The 17,358-nt window shown below is 41.1% G+C and overlaps 1 protein-coding gene across 3 annotated transcripts in view; it reads left to right on the top strand.

The window, feature by feature from the left end:
• The window catches only part of edil3a (EGF-like repeats and discoidin I-like domains 3a), a 269,201-nt gene that overhangs the window by 29,394 nt on the left and 222,449 nt on the right, over positions 1-17,358 (top strand). For 2 of the 3 annotated variants that reach the window (XM_029677442.2, XM_029677441.2), the window contains exon 2: positions 13,984-14,058. The exons of the other annotated variant lie outside the window; for it this stretch is intronic. In XM_029677442.2, coding sequence (XP_029533302.1) covers positions 13,984-14,058 — 75 coding nt within the window. The remainder of the gene's footprint in view (positions 1-13,983; positions 14,059-17,358) is intronic. 3 annotated transcript variants of the gene reach the window in all.

Genomic DNA, 17,358 nt, shown 5'->3' with positions numbered 1-17,358 from the left:
GGTGGAGGAGGAATAATGGTCCGGGGATGTTTTTCATGGTTCGGCTAGCCCCCTTAGCGCCAGTGAAGGGAAAGCTTAAAGCCACAGCATTCAATGACATTTTAGATGATTCTGTGCTTCCAACTTTGTGGCAACAGTTTGAGGAAGGCCCTTTTCTCTTTCAGCATGACAATGCCCCTGGGTACAAAGTGAGGTCTATACAAAAATGGTTTGTCGGTGTGGAAGAACTTGACTGGCCTGCACAGAGCCCTGACCTCAAACCCATCACACACCTTTGGGATGAATTGGAACGCCGACTGCAAGCCAGGCCTAATCGCCCAACATCCAATATCAGTTCCCGACCTCACTAATGCTCTTGTGGCTGAATTGAAGCAAGTCCCAACATCCAGTGGAAAGCCTTCCCAGAATAGGCTGTTATAGCAGCAAAGGGGGGGGGGGCAACTTCATATTAATGTCCATGATTTTGGAATGAGATGTTTGACGAGCAGGTGTACACATACATTTGGTAGTATTAGTGTATTACACAACATTGGACTTTTCTAGATGTTGGTAGATGTCCAAGATAATAGCCAATCAGTATGGCATTCCTTAGCTCTTTCTTTAGTAGATACATAATGTAGGAAAATGCAATTTTGGAGAGTTCCTTGAGAATACAATTACTATGTCCTTTTGTAGGAGTTCTGATTATCAAAGTATCAAACATTTTACATTATCTTTCATAGTGTATTGATAAACGCTATGTCTGTGTTTTACCTCAGAAAAGGAAGAATATGTCATTGATAATTGCCTCCACAGTACACATTGTTCAATCAATATATTGATTGATGTCCATGATGGGCTATAATTGTGTGATTTGTAACCATATTTTACCTAGGCTACAGGTTGAGTTTGTGAAAAGCCTTGGTCCATGCTACATGTTAGTCTGAAGCCCCTAAACCTTACAGGCTCTGAGCAGAGTGCATTATGGTTGCCCCTTGCCCATGATGAGGTGAAGTAGGATCTCTTCCTGAGACGGATGCTCTCTGTGTTCCCCTACAGGCCTTAGAGTTGGGCTAGCAGGCTAGGCAGTGCACAGTAATGAGGGCTATAAAAGTTAGAACACGGACCAGATGATTTAACATTGAAAAATACCTTTTTCCTCCCACAGGAATAAAAGCTGGGTGGAAAACTTACTGAAAAAGAAAAAAATGATGTGTAGTAAGTCTGAGTTTGACCACACTTATTTTGGCCAAGATAGGATTCCCGGAACTTTCTTACCGCAAACAGTTTGAAAGCTATTTTGATGAAATCTCGTTATTGAGGAAATGAAGTGGTGGAGACCGTCTTATGTGGATGGAAGCACTTATCAGACAAAGTGGTGTGTGTTGAATAGCTAAGTCAGACCAGGAAGTGGCGTACTGTTGGCCTCTGGCTGGGTGGAAAGACCCTCAGTTCCTTTTAATGGTTTGGAAGGAGATGGAGATTTATGTGACTGCTGAATAAGGTCTTTAGACATAGAACCTAAAGTGAAGAGCACGTGTTTAAGTTCAAGCAATAATTATGTTTGGGAGAAGCCACCTACCTCACAGCGACCCGACACACAACCACACCATGGTGATTATGGCTTCTGGTTCGTCCCAAACCATGGTCACCGCGACTGACTGTAGTGGTTTGGGTTGCGAACGCAAAGCGCTGACATCATGTATATGAATGTCGGGTAAGCAAACGGTATAGTAGATGGAACATTCGCTGAGTTCAGGTCCAACATCATATAATTCAAGGTAACCTCTCAAAGTTGACATGATATTGTGATCCTTTGGCTTTCATCACGTGTCATGCTATTAGTTTTGTTTATTTGAATTGATTTCATCACGGTCTGAACTTCCTCACAGCTTCGCTGCAGCTTGGAACTCATCGGCTCAGCAGAAGTATCTTACCCTGCAGGGGGCAAGTTTAAAGGATGCCTTCAGCGATTTACTTGATTCCCAGCACCACCAAAGGCCTCACTCATCTTCAAACCCCTAGAATGCTAGCAGCAGAGCAGATCCATCTCTCAGGGCTGCGTCCTCCCTAAAGCAATCAATCTATTTGGAGTTGAACGGCCGGCCTGTTCCCTGACATTGCTACCTGCTACGGCTTTCACAGCATTTGTGATGCTCTTTAATTCTCTCTTTTTTTCCCTCTCATTGTCTGCTCAATTTATTTTATTTTTGTATTGTTTTAGAGCTGCCTTTCTTTGAGAACAGATTCTTACTGTTGGCTTGATAAGATCACAATGTCTGTCTTTCATGTTTGCCTGTGGTGCTTTGACTCTTTCTGCATACTTTTGCGTTTCTTCTCACTGTTCTTTCTCTTAACCATGACCAACCAAGCTAATTACCTTTAGCCACTGCATCCAATTAACAGAGTGTCTTAGGCTTTTCTTTAATTAAAATCAATCATGTTCTAATCATTTGCCATGTGTTTAAAAAGCCTCATTGTAGTTTTTTCACCTTGTGATTTTTTTGCCATTTGGTGAACTGACATGAAATGCAAGGATATAGGCCTTTTGTGTTCCCTTAAAATACATTATATTGGTTTGTATCCAGTCAAACCATTCTCTTTGTGAAGCCCAATAAGTGTGTTTGGGGGGGGATGATGGTCAAAGTCTAAATAGAGTTTTTAAAGTATTTACTATGGACTTTGGTTTCATCCCAACATGTACAATTTACAGCCAATCGTTCTGTAATGTCTCCCACTGAAAGTCTACCCCATGGTAGATGGCTGGAGTGGAATCAGTGGAATGGTATCAAATACAGCAAACACATGGTTTCCATTTGTTTGATGCCAATCCATTTTCTCTGTTCTAGCCATTATTATGAGCCGTCCTCTCCTCAGCATCCTCCACTACTTACCACATAACGGGAACCGGCCAAGCCAGCCAAACCTTTTCCCGTGGATAAATACAGAGCCTTCAGAAAGTAGTCATACTCCTTAACCTATTCCACAGTCTGTTGTGTTACAATTCAAAATGTATTAAAACAAATACGTATAATTCACCCATCTACACACAATACCCCATAATGGAAAAGTGAAACATGGTTTTAGACATTTTTTCACATTTTTTAAAATTAAATACAGAAATCAAATTTCCCTTAGTATTCACACCCCTTTGCAGTGACACTCCAAATAATGCTCAGGTGCATTACATTTCCCTTGATCATCCTTGAGATGTCACTACAACTTGATTGGAGTCCACTTCTGGACATGATTTAGAAAAAACACTCCTGTCTATATAAGGTTCCACGGTTGACAGTGCATGTCAGAGCAGAAACTATACCATGAAGTCCAAGGAACTGTCCGTAGATCTCCTAGAGAGAATTGTGTTGAGCCATATATCTGGGGAAGGTTATTAAACTATTTATATTGTGTTGAAACTTTCCAAGAACACAGTGGGAAATTGAAAAATATGGAACCAATGAGAGTATGCCTAGAGCTGGCCATCCGACTGAACTGAGCAACTGGGCAAGCAGGACCTTGTTCAGGGAGGTGACCAAGAACCCAATGACCACTCTGACAGAACTACAGAGTTCCTTGGCTGGGATGGGAGAACCTGCCAGAAGGACAACAGCTTCTACAGCACTTTACCAAGCTGGGCTTTATGGGAGAGTGGCCAGACAGATGCCACTCCTGAGAAAAAGGGACATGACAGCACACCTGGAGTTTGTAAAAAGGCACGTGAACGACTCGTAGAGCACAAGGCAAAAGAATCTGTGGTCTAATGAGACAAATGTAATTATTTGGACTGAATGCAAAGCACTATGTCTAGAGAAAACCAGGCTCATCTCATGACCCATCTAACACTCTGACTACCATGAAGCATGGTGGTGGCAGCATCACACTATGGAGATGCTTTTAAGGGTCAGTGACTGGGAGATTGGTAAGGATAGAGGGAACAATGAATGGAGCCAACTACAGGAAAATCCTTTATGAGAACCTGCTTCAGAGTGCAAATGACCTTATAATTGGGCGAATATTTATGTTCCAACAGGACACTGACACCAAGCATGCAGCCAAAGCAACACTGGAATGGCTTCAGAACAAGAATGTGAAAGTCTGTGAGTGGCCCAGACAAAGCCCAGACTTGATTCACATTGAAAATCTGTGGAAAGACTTGCTGTTCATCACTGACCTTCTCGGCAGAGTTGCAAAGAAAAATGCATATCTCAGTCTGGACAAAAAAACAAAAAAATGAAGATGGGCCAAAGAACACAGACACGGAACAGAGGAACTCTGCCTAGATGGCCAGCATCCCAGTCACCTCTTCACTGTTGATGTTGAGACTGGTGTTTTGCGGGTAGTATTTAATGAAGCTGCCAGTTGAGGACTTGTGAGGCATCTGTTTCTAAAACTAGACACTAATGTACTTGTCCTCTTACTCAGTTGTGCTTCGGGGCCTCCCACTCCTCTTTCTATTCTGGTTAGAGCCAGTTTTTGCTGTTCTGTGAAGGGAGTACTACACAGCGTTGTATGAGAGCTTCAGTTTCTTGACAATTTCTCACATGGAATAGCCTTAATTTCTCAGAACAAGAATAGACTGACGAGTTTCAGAAGAAAGTTATTTCTTTCTGGCCATTTTGAGCCTGTAATCGAACCCACAAATGCTGATACTCCAGATACTCAACTAGTCTAAAGAAGGCAGTTTTATTGAACAACAGTTCTCAGCTGTGCTAACATATTTGTAAAAGGGTTTTCTAATGATCAATTTGGCTTTTAACATGATACACTTGGATTAGCTAACACAACGTGCCATTGGAACACAGGAGTGATGGTTGCTGATAATGGGCCTTTGTATGCCTATGTAGATATTCCATTAAAAATCTACTGTTTCCAGTTACAACAGTCATTTACAACATTAACATTAACAAATACATGTCTACACCTTATTTCTGAACAATTTTGTTATTTTAATGGACAAAAAAAATGCTTTTCTCTCAAAAACAAGGACATTTCGAAGTGACCCAAAACTTTTGATGGTATTGTATATATACAGTAATGTGCTAAAGTTTTAGGCAGTTGTGAAAAAATGCTGTAAAGTAAGAATGCTTTCAAAAATACATATGTTAATAGATTATATTTATCAGTGAACAGAGTAAAAATCTACATCAAATCAATATTTGGTGTGACCACCCTTTGCCTTCAAAACAGTTTAAATTCTTCTAGGTACACTTGTACACAGTTTTTGAAGGAACTCGGCAGTTAGGTTGGCCCAAACATCTTGGAGAACTAACCACAGTTGTTCTGTGGATTTAGGCAGCCTCAGGTGCTTCTCTCTCTTTATGTAATCCCAGATAGACTCAATGTTGAGATCAGTGCTCTGTGGGGGCCAAACCATCACTTCCAGGACTCCTGGTCCTTCTTTACGCTGAAGAAAGTTCTTAATGACTTTCACTGTATGTTTGGGGTCATTGTCATGCTGCAGAATACATTTGGGGCCAATCAGATGCCTCTCTGATGGTATTGCATGATGGATAATGTACTTCTCATTATTGAGGAAACCATTAATTCTGATCAAATTCCCAACTCCATTTGCAGAAATGCAGCCCCAAACTTGGAAGGAACCTCCACCATGCTTCACTGTTGCCTGCAGACACTTATTTGTGTACTGCTCTCCAGCCCTTTGGTGAACTAGCTGCCGTCTGCTTCAGCCAAATATTTCACATTGTATCTCATCAGCCAAGAGTCATTTTTCTGCATCCCAGTTCCTGTGTTGTCATGCATATTTGAGTCACTTGGCCTTGTTTCCACGTCAGAGGTATGGCTTTTTGGCCGCAAGTCTTCCATGAGGGCCACTTCTGACCAGACTTCTACGAACAGTAGATGGGTATACCAGGGTCCCACTGTTTTCTGCCAATTCTGAGGTGATGGCACTGCTGGACCTCTTCCAATTGTGAAGAGAAGTAAGCATGATGCGTCTTTCATCTGCTGCAGTAAGTTTCCTTGGCCGACCACTGCGTCTATGGTCCTCAACGTTGCCCGCTTCTTTGTGCTTCTTCAAAAGAGCTTGGACAGCACATCTGGAAACCCCTGTCTGCCTTGACATTTCTGACAGGGAGAGACCTTGCTGATGCAGTATAACTACCTTGTGTCTTGTTGCTGTGCTTAGTCTTGCCATGGTGTATGACTTTTGACTGTAAACTGTCTTCAGCATCCTCACCTTCTTAGCTGAGTTTGGCTGTTCCTCACCCAGTTTTATTCCTCCTACACAAGCTGTTTCTGTAGAATTGATGATCATTAGCACCTGTTAATACATAATTTTGTGACTTCTGAAGGTAATTGGTTGCACCAGATGTTAATTTTTTTTTTTTTAACAAGTAATAATTGTCATTTCACCTTACCAATTTTGACTATTTTGTGTATGTCAATTACATGAAATCCAACAAAAATCTATTTAAATTACAGGATGTAATGCAACAAAATAGGAAAGGTGCCAAGGGGGATGAATACTTTTGTTAGGCACTATATAATCTTATAACATGTCTATTTTTACAGCATTTTTTCACACCTGCCTGTATATATATATATATATATATATATATATCCAGTGGTGTATATTCATGGATGCCAATGGAAGCCAGACTTCCTCAAAAGCTGACCATTGTATTTCATAATTTTCCTTCAATTCGCAAGAGGCCGAACGAATCTCACAGGAGACAGCATCCGAGCGAGCGAAATATCGCCCCTCTGTCTCTCTACGTGTAGGCCATCGAATGCACTAAATTGTTTTTGGTATCTTTTAGTTGACACTTAATTAGACTAAGCAAAGGTGATTTGATGATGTTGAAATGGTCCTGGAATAGTAGACGCAGCTCCTGTTTTCTTTGCAACTAACTCTATGTGGTTCTAAATAAATAGTTGTTTTGTGGTCCAAAAATGTCAGAAACTTTCAATTGAATGACCATGCTGTAAGTCATGCAATAACTTTGTGGACTTCACCAGACAGATGTTGCTATCTGGTTGTGTGATCAAACAAAGGTGTGTTGAATTTATTCTGCCACTGTGTCTTCTTATTGTCTCGGCTTTTAGGCCTACATATCACGGTCGCAAGGCAAATTAATGAACAGGTTAAAGCAATGCAATTAACACATACAGTAGGTTGTAATAGGGTTTTACCCACACACCGCTACTGTGTACAGTACTAATCAAAAGTTTGGACACACCTACTCATTCAAGGGTTTTTCTTTATTTTCAAATTTTATAAAACAATAGAACAATACATCAAAACTATGAAATAACACATTTGGAATCATGTAGTAACCCAAAAAGTTTAAGCAAATCAAAATATATTAGAGATTTTAAATTATTCCAATAGCAACCCTTTGCCTTGAGGACAGCTTTGCACACTCTTGGCATGCTCTCAACCAGCTTCATGAGGAATTGCTTTTCCAACAGTCTTGAAGGAATTCCGACATATGCTGAGCACTTGTTGGCTGCTTTTCCTTCACTCCGCGTCCCAACTCCTCCCCTTAACCATCTCAATTGTGTTGAAGTTGGGTGATTGTAGAGACCAGGTCATCTGATACAGCATTCCATCACTCTCCTTCTTGTTCAAATAGCCCTTAAAAGCCTGTAGATGTGTAAATCAAATCAAATCAAATTGATTTATACAGCCCTTCGTACATCAGCTGATATCTCAAAGTGCTGTACAGAAACCCAGCCTAAAACCCCAAACAGCAAGCAATGCAGGTGTAGAAGCACGGTGGCTAGGAAAAACTCCCTAGAAAGGCTAAAACCTAGGAAGAAACCTAGAGAGGAACCAGGCTCCTCTTCTGGCTGTGCCGGGTGGAGATTATAACAGAACATGGCCAAGATGTTCAAATGTTCATAAATGACCAGCATGGTCAAATATTAATAATCACAGGCAGAACAGTGGAAACTGGAGCAGCAGCACAGCCAGGTGGACTGGGAACAGCAAGGAGTCATCATGTCAGGTAGTCAGAGGCATGGTCCTAGGGCTCAGGTCCTCCGAGACAGAGAAAGAGAGAATTAACAAAAAAACAGAGCAAACTAGAATGCTATTTGGCCCTACACAGAGAGTACACAGCGGCAGAATACCTGACCACTGTGACTGACCCAAAATTAAGGAAAGCTTTGACTATGTACAGACTCAGTGAGCATAGCCTTGCTATTGAGAAAGGCCGCCGTAGGCAGACATGGCTCTCAAGAGAAGACAGGCTATGTGCTCACTGCCCACAAAATGAGGTGGAAACTGAGCTGCACTTCCTAACCTCCTGCCCAATGTATGACCATATTAGAGAGACATATTTCCCCCAGATTACACAGATCCACAAAGAATTCGAAAACAAATCCAATTTTGAAAAACTCCCATATCTTTTGGGTGAAATTCCACAGTGTGCCATCACAGCAGCAAGATTTGTGACCTGTTGCCACGAGAAAAGGGCAACCAGTGAAGAACAAACACCATTGTAAATACAACCCATATTTATGCTTATTCATTTTATCTTGTGTCCTTTAACTATTTGTACATTGTATATATATATATAATATGACATTTGTAATGTCTTTACTGTTTTGAAACTTCTGTATGTGTAATGTTTACTGTTAATTTTTGTTGTTTTTCACTTTATATATTCACTTTGTATGTTGTCTACCTCACTTGCTTTGGCAATGTTAACACATGTTTCCCATGCCAATAAAGCCCTTGAATTGAATTGAATTGAATTAGAGAGAGCATACTTAAATTCACACAGGACACCGGATAGGACAGGAGAAGTACTCCAGATATAACAAACTGACCCTAGCCCCCCGACACATAAACTACTGCAGCATAAATCCTGGAGGCTGAGACAGGAGGGGTCAGGAGACACTGTGGCCCCGTCCGAGGACACCCCCGGACAGGGCCAAACAGGAAAGATATAACCACACCCACTTTGCCAAAGCACAGCCCCCACACCACTAGAGGGATATCTTCAACCACCAACTTACCATCCTGAGACAAGGCCGAGTATAGCCCACAAAGATCTCCGCCACGGCACAACCCAAGGGGGGGCGCCAACCCAGACAGGAAGATCACATCAGTGACTAAACCCACTCAAGTGACGCACCCTTCCTAGGGACGGTATGAAAGAACCCTAGTAAGTCAGTGACTCAGCCCCTGTAATAGGGTTAGAGGCAGAGAATCCCAGTGGAAAGAGGGGAACCGGCCAGGCAGAGACAGCAAGGGCGGTTCGTTGCTCCAGAGCCTTTCCGTTCACCTTCACACTCCTGGACCAGACTACACTCAATCATATGACCGACTGAAGAGATGAGTCTCTAGTAAAGACTTAAAGGTTGAGACCGAGTTTGCAGACCATTCCATAAAAATGGAGCTCTATAGGAGAAAGCCCTGCTTCCAGCTGTTTGCTTAGAAATTCTAGGGACAATTAGGAGGCCTTCGTCTTGTGACCGTAGCATACGTGTAGGTATGTACGGCAGGACCAAATCAGAGACATAGGTAGGAGCAAGCCCATGTAATGCTTTGTAGGTTAGCAGTAAAACCATAAAATCAGCCCTTGCCTTGACAGGAAGCCAGTGTAGGGAGGCTAGCACTGGAGTAATATGATCAAATTTTGGGGATCTAGTCAGGATTCTAGCAGCCGTATTTAGCACTAACTGAAGTTTATTTAGTGCTTTATCCAGGTAGCCGGAAAGTAGAGCATTGCAGTAGTCTAACCTAGAAGTGACAAAAGCATGGATACATTTTTCTGCATCATTTTTGGACAGAAAGTTTCTGATTTTTGCAGTGTTACGTAGATGGAAAAAAGCTGTCCTTGAAACAGTCGTGACATGTTCTTCAAAAGAGAGATCAGGGTCCAGAGTAACACAGAGGTCCTTCACAGTTTTATTTGAGACGACTGTACAACCATTAAGATTAATTATCAGATTCAACAGAAGATATTGGGTTATTGTCCTGTTGAAAAACAAATGATAGTCCCACTAAGCGCAAACCAGATGGGATGACGTATCGCTGCAGAATGCTGTGGTAGCCATGCTGGTTAAGTGTGCCTTGAGTTCTAAATCAATCACAGACAGTGTCAATAGCAAAGCTCCCTGACACCATCAAACCTCCTCCTCTGTGCTTCACGGTGGGAACAACACATACAGAGATTATCCATTCATCTACTCCGCGTCTCACGAAAACCAAAAACTAAAAATCTCACATTTGGAATCATTAGACCAAAGAACAGATTTTCACTGGTCTAATGTCCATTGCTCGACCAAGCAAGTAAGTATCTTCTTCTTATTGGCGTCCTTTAGTAGTGGTTTCTTTGCAGCAAATCGACCATGGAGGCCTGATTCACGCAGTTTCTTCTGAACGGTTGATGTTGAGATGTGTCTGTTACTTAAACTCTGTGGAGCATTTATTTGGGCTGCAAATAAATGCTTCATAGAGTTAGCTCCTGTGGAGTCCCAAGAAAAGCTTGACTAAAATAGCTTGTTTGAAATCTTTTTTTTTGTGCATTTGTTATACTAATACGCTATTCAAACAGGGATGCAAGCTTGCTCTGGTTTTCTGAATGTTAAATACAACAGCTAAAATACTCACAGGGAGTTTGAAAGAAGAGAGACAATGTTTGGTTTTGATTGATTATGGGTTTAAATAACAGCTATAACCTATGTTCCCTCAAATGTTTTGGGGCACTGAGCAAATGTTTTTTTGGAAACTTGAACATTGTTAGAATTTGGAGCAACATTTAGGTTGTACCCTTACAGTTTTAAACAGTGGCCAATAGACTATTGTGGCTATTTGAGCATATCATAGGCCTACAAGCAAAACGAATAAAGCAAATACCATAAATCCTCTAAAGGATCGGTGGGTCCCCCACGGGACGGTTGAGCTAACGTAGGCTAATTTGATTATCATGAGGTTGTAAGTAACAAGAACATTTCCCAGGACATAAGCTTTCTGCCAACATCAGATATGTCTAAATACTTGATAATCTAACTGCACTGTACCATTTACAGTAGCTGTTACAGTGAAATAATACCATGATTTTGTTTGAGGAGAGTGCACAGTTATGAACTTGAAAATGTATTAATAATCCGATTAGAAACATTTGAGCAGTCTTGATACAACATGTTGAACAGAAATGCAATGGTTTATTGGATTAGTCTAAAACTTTGCACATACACTGCTACCATCTAGTGGCCAAAATCTAAATTACATCTGAGCTGGAATAATACATTATGGCCTTTTTCTTGCATTTCAAAGATGATGGTACAAAAAAAGCATGCTTTTTTCATTGTATTATCTTTTACAATACCTAGTGTTATATTCTCCTACATTAATTTCACATTCCCACAAACCTCTAAGTTTTTCCTTTAAAATGGTATCAAGAATATGCATATCCTTGCTTCAGGTCCTGAGCTACAGGCAGTCAAATTTGGGTATGTCATTTTAGGCTAAAATTGAAAAAAGGATAACATTTTCACATGGGAATAGCTTTTGATTTATATGATATAGCCTATAGTAGACTATATGTGGTGTTCAATGCAGGCCTATATTGCATGAGACTTAAAAAAAACATTTTGCCATTAGTCCATGACTTGGTCTGTAACACCATGGGCCAAATAGGTGAGTGTAAATGTTATTGTTTTGTATGACGCAATAAACCACTTTACAAAATACAATTAATTATTATTACCATACAGAAAATTAGACAATGTAGGCTACCCCTCTGCCTATTGGTTTATTAGCATATTCAAGCCTGTCTCAAAATACAACCCTTCCCTTTTAATTTAAACAAGCTTTATACTGGCTTTTCAAAGACAGCTTGAAATGTAGCCTTCACGTTTTGTGCTCTTGTAGAAAGCAGTAACTCCACATTGCTGATCTATACTTATCTATAACTAGGCTAGTAACTCGCTAACGAGCAAATAATATCAACAAATGTGCACACGTGAGGCTCTGATCTGAAATCTCGCAGGTGATTGAAAGACTTATCAGTGAAGTTCAACCTAGAGGGACCATTGCCATAACCATTCAATCTTTCTGAAGAGAAGTGAAAGACTGGCCACTGCATCTTATTCTAGTCCAATAGCCTATGATTCAAGCATGTCATTACAATGATGAAGATAAGGTCATAGGCAATTTTTATTAAACTGTTGCGAGTGAGGAAGGAATGAAGGAACAAACAATAGAGAGAGAAACAGGAGGTAGCCTAATACCCACATCGCACAACATTAGCGGAAATATTAGGTCATCAGCCTACTAATTATTGCATTTGCAAAAAGTCATCAACGTAAGGGCATTTCGTAATTTCTTTACCCAACTCTTAACCTAAATCAATGTTTTTGTTGATTTCATGTTGAATTCACACTATTTGCCAACTCAAACAAATGTAAATCAAAACTGAAGTCTGTGCCCAGTGGGAACATAGCTACAGTGCCTTCAGAAAGTCTTCACACCCCTTGACTTTTTCCACATTTTTCTGTGTTACAAAGTGGGATTAAAATGTATTTAATTAAAAAAAGAATTGTCCTACAATCTACACAATGTCAAAATGGAACAAAACTTTTAACATTTGTAAAAAAAAAAAAGAATGAAAAATAAGACGTCAATATTTCTTGATTAGATAACTATTCTACTCCCTGAGTCAATACATGTTAGAATCATCTTTGGCAGTGATTACAGCTGTGAGTGTTTCTGGGTATGTCTCTAAAAGCTTTCCAAATCTGGATTGTGCATTTTTTGCAGTACAACTTTAGTGCCTTGTTGGAAAATGTTTATTCTCTACAGGCTTCCTTCTTTTCACTGTCATTTATGTTAGTATTGTGGAGTAACTACAATGTTGTTGATCCATCCTCCATTTTTTCCTATCACAGCCATTAAACTCTCTGTTTTAAAGTCACCATTGGCTTCATGGTGAAGTCCCTGAGCGGTATCCTTTCTCTCCGGCAACTGAGTTAGGAACGACGCCTGTACCTTTGTAGTGACTGGGTGTATTGATACACCATTCCAAGTTGAATTAATAACTTCCCCATGCTCAAAAGGATATTCAATGTTTTACCCATCTACCCATGGGTGCCATTCTTTGTGAGGCATTGGAAAACATCTCTAGTCTTTGTGGTTGAGTCAGTGTTTGAAATTCACAGCTTGACTGAGGGACCTTACATATAATTGTATTTGTGGGGTACAGAGATCAAAAATCATGTTAAACACTATTAAGAGTCTTTATACTCCTGAATGTATCTAGGCTTGCTTGTTGACTCAAGACATTTCAGCTCCTTGTTTTTAAATTATTTTGTAACAATTAATTAGGGAAACCTTGCTTTTGAATGACACATCCGGTTTTGGTAGGAAATACCAGGTTACCTTGGAGAAAAGTGATTTATTCTCGGGATGGAATATTTTTTACATGCCAGGAACATTTTAAACCGTAATAGTGACTACACCCATGGATCCACTTAAATCATGTTTTTCTAATGAGACAACTGTCTTTGACACAAAACACATTCTCTTATCCAGCACGCACATTGACAGCTGAATCGTGATTTACTTCTGCCTTCAGAGCTCTGTTTTTGTTCTGGATTTCCCTGTCAGTCTTTTTGTCGAAAATTGTCCTTCACACGGTGTTTCAGAGCTGATCAAACATCAGAGCAAAGCTAGGCCTATTAGAATGTCATGGCTGCAAACTTTGACTTTGAAGATGGAGTAGCGTTCTCTGCATATTACAAACCCCATAGAAGCTTGTGACCAGTCTGACACCAACTCAATCTCTGAACTGGTTTGAGTTCTAATCAGACTTCTGATTCCAATTCTCCCTCATTAGATTATTGTGCCAAAAAAAAATACTCACAGGGCATTTGTCAAGGCTTTTATTGAGTAATTCTAAGGACTCAAAATACTTAATGACAGTATCATCAGTACTGCTGGCTGATCCAGCTGTCTGACCATTTTAATGAGCAGAGGGTTGTTCTCTAACCCCATGGGACCCTGTGTTCTTGTATCCCCGTGTCTTGCAGGGGAAGTTTACGAGCCCAATCCCTGCGAGAATGGGGCTGCCTGCCTCAATGTTCTGGCTGACGAATCCTTCTCATGTGAGTGTTGCACTGGTTTTTCAGAACCTAAACTTGTCTTAGTAGTGTGGAGATTGGTAAGTGAGATCAGAAACACTTGCTGAAATTACACAGGTGTCAACTGTGATTGTGTGTGCATGAGTCAAAAGTTTTAGAACACCTACTCTTTCATGGCGCCGTGGATTGTTGGTGGTTATGGATTGAAGGCTTGCGTTCCGCGTCTGTCAGTATGGTGTCAATGGTATCATATTTAACGGCTCTATGTTTGAATTGTTAAGATGGTGTCCCATCTGGTGTGTGGCAGCTTGTCTCCTTGACTTCTGATGTGCCCGCCCTTCTCCCATCACCCCTGCCTGCTCTCCTCATGGCAGTGAGACCCTTAATCCAAATGTACATGCTTCAGTCATCTGTACATGCCCATCCTAGAGATATAATATTTTCCTGCAAATTTCCCTCTCTCCTGCTCGATTTTGTGCTGCCTCTTTTTTTGCCACCCTTCCTCTGCTTTTGCATCCCTCTCACTCACGCCGCCATGTGTATGTGCTTTATGTTTTATATACACATATGGCTATAAAAGTCATGAAAATGTACATGCGTGAAGCCACTGTAGGTCTTTGACAAAACCACATGTTAGTCAGAATGCAACTACTGTGACTTTTTAGAGAAGTTGGCTGGCATTTGGCTGGCATTTGCATATTATAACAGCTTTTACAAGTCATTTTTGCAGTCAACACAATATTGCCTTTTCTCTGTTCTCTATTTATGTGGACTATTCTGCAAAGTGCATTTGGAAACACAATAAATCCATTGTGGAAAGTATTTTCAGAATACTGCTGAACAGCACAATAGCTACCGCATGACATTTGGAGTCTGCCTTGTCCTTAACTCTCTGGGGAAGCTCTGTAGCATCAGACAGATTCGAATCATATCAAATCAAATTGTATTAGTCACATGCACCAAATACAACAGGTATAGACCTTACAGTGAAATGCTCACTTACGAGCCCCTAAACAACAGTGCATTTTCCAAAAAAGATGGATAAGAATAAGAAATAAAAGTAATTAAAGTGCAGCAGTAAAAAAATATAGTATATATATAAAGGGGGGTGCTGGTACAGAGTCAATGTGGGGGGCACTGGTTAGTTGAGGTAGTATGTACATGTAGGTAGAGTTATTAAAGTGACTATGCATAGATGACAGAGAGTGACAGGGGTGTGGAGGGGTTGGGGGGGCAATACAAATAGTCTGGGTAGCCATTTGACAATTCAAGAATGCTTATGGCTAGGCCCAAGAAGCCTCTTGGACCTAGACTTGGTGCTCTGGTATCGCTTGCCGTATGGTAGTAGAGAGAACAGTCTATGACTAGGGTGGCTGGAGTCTTTGACAATTTTTAGGGCCTTCCTCTGACAACGCCTGGTATAGAAGTCCTGGATGGCAGGAAGCTTGGCCCCAGTGATGTACTGGGCCATTCGCACTACCCTCTGTAGGGCCTTGCGGTCGTAGCCCGAGCAGTCGCCATACCAGGCAGTGATGCAACCAGTCAGGATGCTCTCGATGGTGCAGCTGTAGAACCTTTTGAGGATCTGATGACACATTCCAAATCTTTTCAGTCTCCTGAGGGGGAATAGGTTTTGTCGTGCCCGCTTCACGACTGTCTTGGTGTGCTTGTACCATGTTAGTTTGTTGGTGATGTGGACACCAAGGAACTTGAAGCTCTCAACCTGCTCCACTGCAGCCCCGTCGATGAGAATGGGGGCGTGCTCGGTCCCCTTTTTACTGTAGTCCACAATCATCTCCTTTGTCTTGATCACGTTGAGAGAGAGGTTGTTGTCCTGCACCACACGGCCAGGCCTCTGACTTCTTCCCTATAGGCTGTCTCGTTGTTGTCGGTGATCAGGCCTACCACTGTTGTGTCATCGGCAAATTTAATGATGGCATTGGAGTTGTGCCTGGCCGTGCAGTCATGAGTGAACAGTGAGATTCTTAGCTCTGCCTGGAATAAATGTGAGCTTTGAGACCTTGACATGTCATCCAAATAACATATGGGCTTGTAGGAGACTGTATTTGATGCACCAGAACAAAAACTTAAGAATGATATGTTAAAACGCGGCGGCAAAAGATCCTGATGTTCCTGTGACAAAAGATCTCCAAATCCCCTTAGTGTGCATCTATATTTGTCATCTGTAATTTTCAAAGATTTGAAAATGATTCAATCACGAAATGTATGTATCCCATTGCATTAAATGATGCGTTAACTTCTGTTGCAATTCATCTCTCATACGGTGCTAACACCATGAGGTAGCACAGCCATATCACACTAAATGTGGATACAAACACAATTGTTTTATTGCCATGTGTAGATAGGATGTTCCTCATTACATTCACCTCAGGTAACTTTGCAAGCAGCTGCTCCAGCATGATCTTTACGTGGAACGGACAGTGCTATTGAGCACCTCCAAGCTGACATGTGATTGGTTTCTCACGGAGACACTTCAAAGCAGATGTAGAAAAGGTATTGATTGAAAGTAGAAGACCGATGATCTTTCACACTCAGGAAGTGGATGTGTGACTATTGGCATGAGATGAAATGGTGAAAGCATTCTTCTAGTCTGTCACATAAATGTTTTTTCTTTGACCTTTTCTTATGCTCAGAAGGCCAATTTGACGCTCAATTTTACATTTGGTCTTTGGACACATTTGAAAATGTTATTTTTACTTGCAAATCATTATAATTTGGTTGCAAGATGTTTAAAATACATTTAATGAATCCCTAATACGAGGCAGATGAGTAGTAACAGAGACTCAAAGCTCATTCGAGGTGTGAGTGCAGTATGTTCATTATTTTACTAATGCCACATGTCAACATAGGAGCTAGCGGTTTTTGGATGGCTTTACCCATCACTTTTACAGTGCTGACAAGACTGGAAAATGTAAAAGGATGAAGACAGAAACAGAGGGCCATTGTTTCTTATTCTACTGGGTACAGCGCGGAAGCATCAAACAACCTTGCGTGTGTGAATGAGTGTGTGCAGGCATGTAGCTTGTGGGGGGGACAGCGGGGTCATGACCTTCCCCTATATTAGAGACGGACTAATTTGACCCCCTCAATAATAGAACATGATGAATTGTTGGATTGGAAATGATTTCCCCACCGTAGCTACTGGCTTTCTGTGTTTTTACAGTACACAGTACTACTAATTCATCATTTTATGATTGGATCCCCCCCCCAGCCACAAATTACGCTTTTGGTTTGGCACGTTCCTCAGAGGCCGTGGCTTGTGAATTAAAAGTTGTGCATGGCTTGTAAGGGGAGGGAGAAATA

The sequence above is a fragment of the Oncorhynchus nerka genome, linkage group LG13, assembly GCF_034236695.1.
Source record: "Oncorhynchus nerka isolate Pitt River linkage group LG13, Oner_Uvic_2.0, whole genome shotgun sequence".
Lineage (NCBI taxonomy): Eukaryota > Metazoa > Chordata > Actinopteri > Salmoniformes > Salmonidae > Oncorhynchus > Oncorhynchus nerka.
This window is presented reverse-complemented; position numbering and strand designations above follow the sequence as displayed.